Source organism: Antrostomus carolinensis, unplaced genomic scaffold, assembly GCF_000700745.2.
Source record: "Antrostomus carolinensis isolate BGI_N321 unplaced genomic scaffold, ASM70074v2 scaffold21334, whole genome shotgun sequence".
NCBI lineage: Eukaryota > Metazoa > Chordata > Aves > Caprimulgiformes > Caprimulgidae > Antrostomus > Antrostomus carolinensis.
In genome coordinates this window covers 2086-15832 of record NW_010308971.1, presented here as the reverse complement: position 1 = coordinate 15832, position 13747 = coordinate 2086, and the positions used below count along the sequence as shown (strand labels likewise).

Genomic DNA, 13747 nt, shown 5'->3' with positions numbered 1-13747 from the left:
TTCCTTCCATTGATTCTACTGTAAACTCTAGAAAGCCTTTTTAAAAAGCAAATTCTCATACACTCAGCAGGTGAAATGTTCCCACAAAAATAAAATTAAACAAATTAAAAACTACTCCAAACAATGAAAAATCAGCAGATTACAATCTTTTCTCTTGACTACTCATATCCTAGTATATCTTTACTGTTTTTATTGCACATTTATGAAAACAGTTGTCCTATATATTTAAAACAAAATAGTTTCTTTATCTGTGCTAACACATTCTTGTGCACCCTTAATAACTAGAGTAACTTTCAATAACATGTAGGTATTAGAAAAACAGTGGAATCAAAACCAAAGAGATACTTGGTATTATAGATGCTCAAAGGCATCTAGTGTAATTTTGTTGAGACAAAAAGACTTGGATCTTGGAAGCTTTTTGCTCCCATTCCTTATGGAAAGCTGCTGGTTATGTGACAGCAGGAGAACTCAAAACGTAATTCACAATGAATGCCAATCCTTCACCTCCAATATGAAGGCTTCCCAACTACTCAACTTGCTGAGCATAACTGGTTTTACATAGCATGTCTAAAAAAGGCTGCTCCTGTTCAACTGACCAGTGAGAAAGGACTGGACTTCTTCAAAATGGGTATTGGAGCAACAGTTTGTTATATATTTTTAAAAATTTTTAAACTGTCCGATCCCACCTTGTAAGGAGAGCACTTGTTTGTTCTGATAAAAGGAACCCCTTTCATGCTCCTTTTGGTTTTGCTCAGTCAACTGGTTGTGCAACAGTGGCAGAGGCACACTGGAATTGTGTACCCATTCATTGTGATTACACAGACAGAAGCAAATGTACGTTGTCTGCGACGGGAGATGGGAGGGGAAAGGAGATGAATGGTTCCTGTGAGTAAGAGGACAGTTAGGTTTGTTTGGGGTTTTTTGTGGTTGCTTTTTTTTTTTTTCTTCCCTTAAATTTTGTTTTGTTGTTCTTTTTGTGGTTTTTTTTTGTTTTGTTGGTTTTTTTGTTGTTTTTTGTTGGTTTTTTGCTATGTCATGAAATCATAGCAGTCATTCCTCTAATAGAAACTGACAGGACATAAAAGACAGAACTATCAGATGAACACACACAATGACTAGAAATATATCGACAGAGAAAAGACTTAATTTAGCTTTGAGAAACCGTCCCAAAAATAAAATCCTGTATTAACAAGTGCAAAAAACAAACAAAAAAGAAACTCCAAACATTAAAACACAGTGTATAAAATGGTGTGAGAAATTTAAGTCACTATACAGCCTTTTAGTCAATAAAAAGCTGTGTTCATGCGTCCTTGTTGTTTGGGTAGTGGCCCATTTTCATTTTACCCAAAAGATCATTCAAGAAGATATCTGAGGGTAAAGCACTCAGTCGTTGCTATTTTTGACTGTAGTCGTTTGGGCCTGTTGTGTTTCTGTCATATAAGATGAATCCTTTCTTTTATTCCTCGTTGGTAGAATTATCTTCCAAAGTTGTTATGCCTCCAAAGCCCAGTCCTGTTGAGTTCTGTGCTGCTGAGACTGTAAGTACTGTATGTAAGAGAATTAATACAAGAACACACAGTTTAAGTCTGCTGTTACACAGTCTTGATGCTGATGAAACTGTGAGCGATGTCCTGTGACACATTGTTGAGCCACTTGTTTTTATAGTCCCTTTGGATTGATGATCTGATAATAGTCCCCATCTGACATCACAGCATTCTGGTTCTGCATTGGTTGGATAGTTTTCATAGAGCCCTGTAGGGTAGATAAAAGAAAAAATAAACATCAGGCACAAAAATATTAGCAGAAGTTGGTAGGTCAAAGCAACAGTTGACAGTTTAGTCTAAACTATCAAATCCACATCTTCGGGTTAGGCTGGGGCCCTCAAAATGCTTACATTTTGTATAATTAGAGTTATTGAAGGGATATGCATTATCTAGCAAGAAGCAGTATCAAAAGATCATTCAACAGGACTATGACACTAGACATGGTTGTGTAAAGAAATGGTGTTAAAAAGTAATTTTTGATGTTTGAATGATAAGGATATTTTAATTCTTCCTTCTTGGGAAATAAAAACTAATGATGAAGTAATAACTAATAAAACTGGGTATTTCCACAAAATTTTAAAGAATCTTGAAATTCTTCCTCAGTCTGCGAGTGTATACCAGTAATATCACTGTCCATGCAATGACAGGCATTAAATAACAAATAATTGGAATACCGACAATATAGATAATATTGATTGTCAAACCAATACAGATCCAACAGCTTCACAGGAACAGCTTCCAAATAGAGCTCTTCATAGTATACTTGTTTACCCTACCTCAGATGAGTTCTTCCAGCTAGAATGTTCTCTTTGGCATATCTCAGAGATGAAAACCATCTCTCCATGCCATGCAATAATTGGATCTCTTGTTATTTCTGACTATACATCTAGGCTATTTCTACCTTTAGAACCTCACTGAGTCACTTAGCTTCATCTGATTATGAATTTTTTAGCAGTTAGAGGAATCCTGTCTTTTCCAAAAGACACAACTATCTTTTTGGAAATTGTCAATACTGTCTGAATTACTATAAGCTACACTAACGTAACCAGAGTGTTCTGTTTACTCGTCACATATCTTCTCATAAATTAAAAGAAGATAATTTAGCCTGTTTAACTTATGGTTAAATGCAAGAAAGTCTAGCATAATGGACAAACACCTTTTCTCCATTTAAACTGATCTTGGAAAAAAAATTGTAGTAAAAAAAATTACTCTAAGTTTTACTAGAAAAAAACTATCTGTATTGAATTATTAGGATAAAGATTTTGAAAAAAGCTATGTAATTGTTATAATTTATAAATCAACTTTGTTTCCTGGGAGAAGAATTACATTTTGTCTGAAGTATCACAGCAATGATATTACTTTCAAAAAGCAATGCCTACAAGTTTAGGCATAATCAGGAACTGCATTGCCTGTACTTTGCTAATAACCTGTAAAGAAAAGCAGCACAACTTAAAATAACATAAAACTGAACTCTTTCATTCCTACTTCCAGAATAGTGATCTGCAACTAAACAAAAAGTGGATTAAGTATGCTGAGCATATTAAAATGCAGATTAAACCTACTCTAGAACTTTTTTACATGGCTCACACAATAGTCTACTATTTTATACATAAGTCCAAGTAAAATTGTATCTGTTTTAGGATTCGAACAAGTTTTTAAAGATACGGGAATGAGAACAACTTGTTCGACTTCTGTAAAATCAGGGTTTACTCTGTGGGAAATTAGACCATTTTTGCACCTATGCAGTCAGGTACATAAGGCAGTGAATCAATGCTGTAAAATTATTTGTCCTCTCTCAGATCACTGCAGAATGTAGTTCATGTTTTTAAGAAACTCTGCTGCATTTTGGAACTCGAGGACAGTTCTTTATTACAAGTTTAATAAAGCAATCTTATTGCTGACATCTTGCTTTCTGAGACGCATCTTTTGGTGTTTGTGTGCATAAACATGTTTTTAAACATGGTAACATCCAGAAAGTGCCTCCCAAAGCAGATTATTATACAATCTGTTCTGTGACTGCAGTACCTCAAACTATTAGTTGTAACTGAAGAGGAACAGAGAATGGTTAATGTTTTGATACCACTGAGACTTGTTTACTAGTCAAACTATTTCCTGCCCTTCTATTTATAGGAAAACCCAGACTTCCTTTGAAATCAAAGCCTATATATACAAGTTGGCAATCAAAAGGTATTTAAATAGTTCATATCCACTTATTGAATTATAAATAAATTGAAGACAGCTCCACATTCAAAGCTGCATTGAACTTATTCCTTAATGCAAAATTACATTTCCTTTTTATGTCAATTCAGCAATTTGAATTTAGGTTTTTAGTTTGCAGTTAAATATTTAATAATCCATTAACTACAGAACCATTATTCATATGCCAGTTGCAGGACATTTAGATTAATTCAGTCAGAGCTTTTGCACTGAAGTAATAAAATGTCACAATTGTGCTTCACCATATACTTATTTGTAGCCATGAATATCAGTTTTGACCACTTGGATCCAGTCAGTTGGTTTACTCAGTCAGAGGGTCACAAACCTGTGAGTTACCAGAAACCCTGGAAAGTTAGCTACATCAACCTTGTAAAATCATAGAGAAAAACCCCTATTTTGTTCTTTTAGGAAAATACTTGATATGGGCACAGAGTTTGGGATAAGAAATAGAAAGGATACCTTTACCCACCAAACCACCAAGGCTTCCCTCTTCTTTTGTCTTTATAATTCATTTTATAGACATAATTACTTTGTATTACTTGGGTGTTCAGTAATTATATTTCTGAGACTAATTTACCAGCTGTTGCTGGCTTGAAATCTACTTTGCTTTTCACTTTGCACTTAAAATTCTCAGCTCTGGATCTCCATTTCCCAGCTTTTCCCAGTACTCAGCTATATTTCACTAGCAGATCTTAGTTATCTAGAATTTTCCAGGATACTTTTTTGGTATCAAACCATTCTCCAGACAGATATGTTGTCAGTCATGAAGGCCATGTAAAAGCTATCATCTCTTTGCTTTGTAATCAGATACTTTTTCATATGAGGGCAACAATTTGATGATCAGCACAGCAGTTATATCTGTAGGGAGTGTGTGTTACTAATTCTGATGTAAGAATTAAGGCTACTCATTTAACTGAGATTATGTTAATGGATCCATGACAGTAGATAAATCCTGTGTATCTTGCTCAGCTGAAAAATACTGAAAGAAAAAGGAGTGACAGTGTGATCATCATATTCACTTTGTGTATAAACAACTTCGGAGGAAAAACAGTGAATCACAAATATGTTCTTATGCAAGAATTAAAATCACAAAAACTCTCTATGCATGCATGGTCTGCTGATCTACTAGAAGACCAGCTAACTCAGAGAATACTGTAATTTCTATCTGAGCACTTGCATTTCTTTTGCACAGGAACCAGCATGCAAAAGAGTTGATTGCATTTCCACATCTCACCCCAACATTGTCAGGTTGTGTCATGCTTGTAGCTGGATCTGTATTTGTAGCAGCTGGTTTGGCTTGGCCCACTTCTTGATTTCTTTGCTACAGAAAGAGGTGTGGAGCCATAGTATTCCACATCTTCCAGTCACCATCAAAGGAAACTGATCTGGTTGATATATTTGTTGTCATCACTGGAAAAGTATTTTGGAAAACCACGAAATAAACCAGATATTTTGATATGCTATCTTTTCCCGTCATTTTCTTTCTGTATAACTGTAAACTGTGTTAATTTTTAACATAGATTTCTGATTATTTTGAGAAGCATACCAAGCTTCTTGTGTTTGAAGAAAGTACCATGAACTAGAAGAAAAAAAATAGATAAGTGGATGTAGGATAGCAGAAGTTTTGAATGGCCCATTTTATTGTGAAGCATAAAGTAAATAATGTCTGCCTAGAGTGATCCATCCAGCAGTGACATCATTGTACCAGTGAATGCCAACACTCTGCATGACATTTCTCTTTCTGAGGAATTATTTCTGAGATTATAATATTAACATTTTCCAACTTCAGAAGGCAACAGAACATGTTAGATATTATTTGATTAGATTTCTCTACTTGCTTACATCTGATCTGGAAGCCCCCCACCCCCCAATTTTTTTCTATTATGTACAATTTTTAATTGAAAGAATTGACTACTTTCATAGGAAAGGAAAGGGTGATACATGTCTAAGTACTGAGTTGCCATAGAAAGTTCAGGGATATCAATAGATTAATGACCTCGGTTATTTTTGTAGGATAATGTTTGCAGCTAATAAACCTATTATAATATGGGACCTCATTAATGGGAAAACCCCAGTATTCAGCACTAGATGAACGCCAGACTCAAAAAGATGATTTTGATATTTTAGGACCTACTGAGATAACTAGACAGCAGGCAAATGGCACATTATTATGGGTTATTTTTAGAGTAAGAATTTTGATCAAGTATATATATATTTTGGAGTTTGCCAAGAACAACATAAAGTGGATTGAATTCAGAGATTTTCTCTTCTTGAATTGTTCTATAAAGAAAAGATAGATTGTGATGCATTCTATACATCACATTTTATCAAGGAAATTGTTTTTCAAATTGCACTGAAATCAGGACACCTCTTTTGAAACAGACACTCTGTAGCTAAACCTGCTAGTGAAACCCAGACACACATCTGCCCCTTGAGAATAAGCTGCAGTTAACAGAATTGTTCCCAATACCTTTGTTGAGCTTTATTGGTCAACAAACCTTTTCTACAGGTTGGTGATTATTCTCTTTAATAATTCTCACTACATCCTTAGAAACATTAGTGTGTGCAGTGAAGTATGACTGACAGTTTCCTTTCTGGTGAACACACTTCTTTATACTAAAGGAGGAGGAATTTCTGAGGAAGTGTTACTTTGCATAGATCACAAAAGTATATGTTAGTGATATTTGCCAAAAAATAATGTATAGGAGAATATTCACACCACACATTACAAGTAACTGAGAAGTTGATCAGAACACATGGAATTAGGAGCCTAAATTAATATGAACTGAACAGAAAGATAGAAGTCATTCAAAGCATGAATCACCCGCCCTCTCACCTCTTCTCTCCCCTTACTTTCTCCTTCTCCTATATTGAAAAATATCAGAAGACTTCAGCACAGGAGAGCAGATAAATTTGATTCTCCTCTTGGTGGCAGTAGATCCGTTCTGATGTCACTGCTCTTAGGAAATACCACAGGGTACCATGCCAGTTTTGGAAGAAGATAATACAACACATCTCTGCCTTACTGCTGCTCGCTACATTTCCTTCTTTTCCTTCAAAGAGGAACTCAAATGCTCCATTAAATTCCATGACATCTATCGTACAAGTAAAGAGTGTGAGTGCCTGTCTGGGATTTCTTGCCTGATATTTGCTGCTGGGTGATGGCCCTGTAACACCACAAGGCACAAAGAGATCCTAAGTCTTGATTAATACAAAGAAAGCCCTTAGCAGCACATATAGCCCCTAATTCTGCACTCTAAAGTGGTCCAGACTTGGCACATGGGTAGCAGTTTCAGGACTGTTCTCCCAGCAGACAGAATAAGCTATATCTGTATTAACAAGTAGTTTTGGGTAAAAGAAGGAGATTTGTATAATGAAACAACTGGAGCTGAGTATCTCATGACAACCCTGAATGCGTTTGAAGGGTTTTTACCTCACTCTAGCTCTAGTCTAATTCTGTAGACCAAATGTGCATTAGTGGTTGGGATGTGCTAGGTATGGTCCTGTAGTGCATCTCCTAATTTAGTTTAAGGCAAAGGAGCCCAGTTTATATCAACCAAGATCTCTACCCTATGCTAGTCAAAGAGTAAGGAATATGAACAGGAGATTTGCTTCAGAAGTACACTCCTGAACTAAATTACTAATACGAGTGCAACTGGAGCATTGGTGTTGACGGCATATCTTGGCTGCCTGGGGAAGGGATGTGTGTGTGAAGGAGAGGTAGTCTCTTCTGTCCACTCTTTGGACACCTCTGATTGCTCATTTTATGGAAAATGAGCTCTCATGTTTTCTGGGTTGAGCAAACTGAAGGCCTGAGGGGATAGTTTTAGCTGTGAAGAAAACATTTATGGCCTCTGAATGCTCTTTCTGTCTCCATTGGGAGATGGTAACAAGCCAAACAGAAGCAGTTCATGGACTGGACCAGTCCCCAGGACAGCTGCTGGGCCACATTACTTTGGAAGGCATGGGAAAAACAGGAGTTGTGAAGTATTATTAATCTCTTCCCAGTGCTCTGTACAGAGTCATACATCTTTCAGCTCTCTTTTCACACTCAAAGAACATGTGTGAAAGACATCTTCCCTATCTTCCATTCACACTGGGGAAAAAAAAGGAAAAGATGACCACAGTCCTACTGGTATGCACACTGTTTTCATAGGAGTTGCAATTAAAAATCTTAACCTGCAACTTTGCATGGGACTCATTCATTGTAAACTGCCATGTATGTGTGTATGTATGTCTAAACACTAATATGTAATAATACACTCCCTTAAGTAAGATTCTGTTCTGCATGGGCAATTCTAGACAGCTGCAGAAAGAAACATTAGATGAAACCACTGGAAACTTTAATCATATAGATATAAACTCAAAAGGTCTAAACTGAAAGCAACCACTCAACTTTAATGAATATGAAAACCAGTATGTTCCAGAACAGCGCCTGATATATCAACTTCTTTCCTTCTATTTCATAGAAGAAAGGGGGGATAGAGAAACGCAAACTTCTTTCTATCTAACCACATATTTCCATAATCAGAACCACACTGTGATTAGAATTATTTTGATTAATCTCCCAAGTATTTTCTTTTGCATTGCAGTTGTTCCACATCCTCATGAGTTTCTACAAAAGGCAAGTTTCGGTGATACACAACTAGCGTAACATCCCCTGTCCTTTTCCCACTATTTGCTTTCGTTGGAGGTAATCAAGTAAGAAATTCTTAGGTTAGAACACTTCTTACTCATTGTCCTTCAGGAATTTTCAAACAGTCATTATTAAATGATATTATCACAGAATCACAAAGTCATAGGAGCTGGAAGGGACCTCTGGAGATCATCTAGTCCAATCCCCCTGCTAAAGCAGATTCCCTTCACCAGGTTGCACAGGAAATCGTCCAGGCGGGTTTTGAACATCTCCAGAGATGGAGACTACACAACCTCTCTGGGCAGCCTTTTCCAGTGCTCTGACACCCTCACAGTAAAAAAGTTTTTCCTTAAGTTTGTCTGGAACTTTCAGTGTTCCAATTTTTGCCCATTGCCCCTTGTTATAAACTACAACTGTGTTTTTTTGTTAATTTGATGGTGTACAAGGACTGCAAGAGAGCAAGTACACCACCACTGTGTGTAATTCTTAGCCACAATTATGGCTCCAGCCTGCCCCCTATAATGACTCCACATATAGCCATATTCACTTTTAAAAAACATTTTAAATATACCTATTTAGGAATTCTCAGATAACAATGACTGCAAAATTTCTTGGGGAAAACATAGCCTGTCTTATGCTGTTTTCTCATCACATGGACCTCCCAAGGATGGTTAAAACCTTTGTTCTTATTTCATTTTATAGCCTCCAGTACTTTTTTTTTTTCTCTTTTTTTTTTTTTCCCCCACAACCTCCAACCTTGAGAAAATCCTGTCCTTAAAGAAAAAAAAAAAAAGATATATGGGTTCCCTGCCCACTGGTGCTATCTTGCCCATGCTTCCAGCATGTATTCCTGCATCACTGCTCACTGCTCACTGCTGCAGTAGGACAGGGGTGGCAAGGGGAGGTGGAACATCAGTACCACCATAGCAGCTGCCAGCACTGCCAGAGCCGTGAAGCCACACCAGCCTCTTACCTAACTCCAACTGGAAAACAGCATCTTATGTTCATATGTACACCTCACTGTCTGTGCTGTAGTCAACATAAAAAAAACCCAGCTATCACTGGTACACCTTTTCCTGTTAGCTGTCTTCCACAGTTTATTGAAATGTTTTCTAGAAATCAATCCTCTGTCTTTTCATTAACCTGAATCTCTACTGGACCTTAGAGGAAATAATCTATTACCATGGAGAGGAGGAAGGGAAGCTCTAATTATAAAACTATTGCTTCTAAAATATTATTAAAGAAAATCAGAATCCACAAATTCTTGATGTTTCTGAGAGCTAAAAAATCCTATAAGCAGAGAGGCTCCTTTTTTTCTCCAGATAATATTTTGTAATTAACAGTGTTCCTTAGCTAGCCAGCTAGTCTTTCATCAGTTACACGGGGGAAAAATGTACACACCAACATAACCTAACTCAGTTCCTGCTGGATTTATCTAAAAATATAAATCAAAATTTAAAAAATAGGATCTGTAACATTTCTCTCCATGGGACACCATTGGAGTCAGGAGCAGCAGAGATATTCAAACCTAATTTAAATGAATGACAGGCTGTTTCAAATTACCAGTCGTAAGTAATCCCTGAATATAAAGTCTGTTCCTGCTGTGTTTCCTGTAGCAGAGCTCAATGGTGACCAGCTTCACAGTGAACTTAGGTTGAATGGAGACACCAGACAATCAGCTATAACACCTAAATATCAAATAGAAATACCTTTGACCTGACTCTCTTGGGTTTTGCCATTGAATTTTACCCACCCAGGAAAAGCATGATCAGTAACTAGAAATGCCAGAAAGTGCAGAAGGAGAAGAGTTCCCTTAAAACTTGGGCGAACTGTTTTCCTTTGCTTTTCTGCAAAAGGAGTTCAAGTTAACTGTCAAACTACAAGCTATGCTGAGGTAGAGCACTTTGTGATTGAACTCACTGTACTTTGCATTAAATAATTCTGGTTTTGTTAAGCTGCAGAGAAGTGTAATTTTTTAGTCTCACAGCAGACATTAGTCTAATTTATCATTTTTTGGTTACAGAAAGTGCTCTTACAATGACTTGCTCATTAATAAGAGGGTGGCAATGGGCCTGTGTTCCAGACAAAGTTTGAACTGCAGCTTTGTACCTCTCCTCAGCATCTTCTCTTGCACACAACTGCCTGGTGTCAGCATGTTGACTCTTATCAGTCCAGGAATACAATCCCTGCTCTGCTGTTGCTGTGGGTCTTGACTCGTGAGGACACAAAGTTCAACCTAATATTAGTGGACTGCTGAGATAAGATTCAGGTCACACTGATTTTAGGTGCCTGCAATAAGACCTTGGTGACTAACAGCAACTACAGTAAATGGAGTGCAACCTGTACAGATAGCAGGGCATAGGGAGCAGTCAGCTCATCGGGTGCAGATGGGTACATAGGCTGAATTAAACAGCTCTTAGCTCTACTGACTACAGTAGATCTTCAGTGACTCTAGTGAGAGCTTAAGTCATAGATTTTATGTGTAGATACCCACACTACTACTACCTGCAATAAAATGAGTTTAATCCTCCCCTAGATCATCTTTTCAGCTCAAACTCAGAGTTATCAACTGTCAGTAATCTTTGCAAAGTCATCTGTTTTGTGTGTTTTAGGAATGAATTTGGATTTGGAGATATACCAGGAAAATGGAGACGGATATGTATCTCCTAAGATTTTCTGAAATAATTCTAAGACGGCTTTGTTTATTGTTTATTTCTTCTTTGCCATTGTGTATGTGTGCAAGTATGCACACTTGTATATACATGCACACACACACACATATATTGTAGAAATATTGTAAATAAAAATGTTCAGCTTTTACTGTCCTATCTTAAACCGGAAAATTATGCTCATATATGCATATTGGAAGACTATCGATATTTATGAAATACATTGGGGTGAATTGCTAAGCATCATTAACTTATTGATGGCTACCAAATTATAATGCAGCTTACATTTCATTATATTTTCTTTTGCATATGGATGGGTATTGCTTGACTGTGTGCAATAGGTTTAATCTTCAAGAAGAAATACAGTAAATATCTTGCTACCAGAGGGCCCCTAAAACAAAACATAAGGTATAAGGTGAAGTGAGCTGCCACTAACATTATGCCTGTTTCTGAGATGATATAGAGCATTTATGGGGTTTTATAATTTACTCTGTTTTTAACTAGCTTACCTCAGGCAACTCATTTAGTATCAAGTTTTCCACTGCAGCTCTAATTTAAGGTGGAGACTGTCTACTTTCTGATATTTGGACCAGGCTGTCAATTGATCTAAGTGCTGAAATACCTTTTTCCTGATTGTATTGGGTGTGGCTGGGATGGAGTTGATTTTCCCTGTGGCAGCCCCCAGAGTGCTGTGTTTTGTATTGGTGGCTCGAGGGATGTTGATAACACCCCAGTGTTTTGGTTACTGCTGAGCAGTGCTAGCAGAGCATCAAGGCTGTCTCTCCAACATTTTCCCTCACAGTAGGCTGGGGTGGGGAAGGTCTTGGAAGGGGACACAGCCAGGACAGCTGACCCAAACTGACCAAAGGGGTATTTGATACCATATGACGTCTGCTCAGAAATAAAAGCAAGGAGAATGGAGGGGGAAGGGGGGACATTCGTTACTTCCATTTTGTCCTCCAGGAACCTCAATGCATATGAAAGCCCTGCTTCCCAGGAAGTGGCCAAACATGGCCTGCTGATGGGAAGTAGAGAATAAATATTTTGTGCTTTTGCTTCTGCACGCGCAGCTTTGCTTTGCTTCTATTAAATTGTCTTTGTCTCAACCCACGAGTTTGTTTTTGTTCTTGTTTTTGTTTTTTTTTGTATCTTATTTTCTCCCCTCCCTATCCTGCTGAGGAGGGGGGTGATAGAGTGGGCTTTGGTGGGCATCTGGCATCCAGCCAGGGTCAACCCACCACACTGATTTAGCGGGAATAAGTTGCCTAAATATCTTCAAGATTCTTGGATGATACTCTAGGCACCAGAAACCTGCAGATGACATTGATATAAGTTGAAATTTTCTGTGGATGACTCCCAGCCAGTTCTGAAAAAAGTATCTGAGGAATCTGAGATGTAGGCATTTCTAGCCTACAATGTCCTCTCTGGTTGGATCATTCTGGGATAACGTTTGGAGCAGAATGGAATGTGAAAGGAACCAGAACATTTCATCAATCGATGTATAGACCTTTATTAGCAATACCTTTTAAAATTAAAATACTCCCAGAATGTAACAAGACTCAAGAAGAGACCAAAAGATCAGTTCTTCACAGGGGAACAACTCAATCTTAAAATTTTTCACTAGTGAAAGACCTTTCCTTAGACATTAACCTTCCAAGAGCTGCTGCACAGTTTTGAATGCTATGCCTCAGATTCTTCATTAATCTGACATAAGAATGCAGGTGAACAAAGGTGAATATACTAAAAACTGATCTTGTCTTTCTCTTCTTTTCTGAATATTGCATGACACAGAGCCTCTTTTCTCTGAGTGCTGCATGACACAGAGCAACAAATACCTTCCACCAAATTATTAAGCATAAAAAATCACCAGAAATAATTTCTGGCAATTTTGTTTTGTAAAGTTAATGACTGTGGCAAGTTGTAGTGTAAATGTGCATTACTAAATCTGGGCTCAACTTCTAGCACCTCCTGGAAATCTTTGTGATGAATACTTTCAGGCTCTCACTGTTAGAGTTAAAGGAAGAAACATTTTCCTTCACATTTAGACTTATGAAAACAAGTGAAATTAGCTTTTCTGTACTATACCTGTACAGATGAAACTTGATAGTCCTCCATAGATGACATCATCATTGTCTGGTAATATAAAGGGACACTTCGTCTGAACCTCCAAACAGTATTGCTTGCAAGGAATTCTGTTGCTGCAGTGAAACTGTGTGACTTCAAAATACTGGGAACAGAGCCAGGCTTTGTAGACAGTCTGGAAAAAGAGAAGAACCAGAAGTATAGATGGATGACAATAGCACTATCATTATTAGAAGAACATATTGTACTACACGCCTACATTAATGCTGCTTCTGAAAGCAAATTTTGGGAGAATATCACCTGGGTAAAACATACTCTTAACTTTTGACTGTATCCCAGTTTCAGAAATGAAAACTCCAGCCAAGTCACTTAATAGCAACAATTAGACAGGACTAGGCTTATGCTTTTATTTTATCTTAGTTTATAAACACATATGTCTCTTAGATGCACCTTTTTATTAGACACATGCATATATGCCACACACTCCTGTCCCTGTATCTTATCATATGCAAATTGAGTTCCTAACCTCGTTTGAAGCTGGTCTGGGAAAATTCTGAAAGTAAGTGCAAGAAACAGTTTAAAACTAGGCTCAGGTCAGC

At 37.4% G+C, this 13747-nt stretch overlaps 1 protein-coding gene across 1 annotated transcript; it reads right to left on the bottom strand.

Annotated features, from left to right (window-relative positions):
- Positions 1–1456: 1456 nt before the first annotated feature.
- Positions 1457–13323, bottom strand: LOC104518644 (transmembrane protein FAM155A; the record flags this gene model as incomplete). Its single annotated transcript, XM_010165961.2, has 2 exons — positions 1457–1752; positions 13152–13323. Coding segments are annotated over 2 exons (468 nt in total), but the record flags the coding sequence as incomplete, so codon positions are not given.
- Positions 13324–13747: the final 424 nt, after the last annotated feature.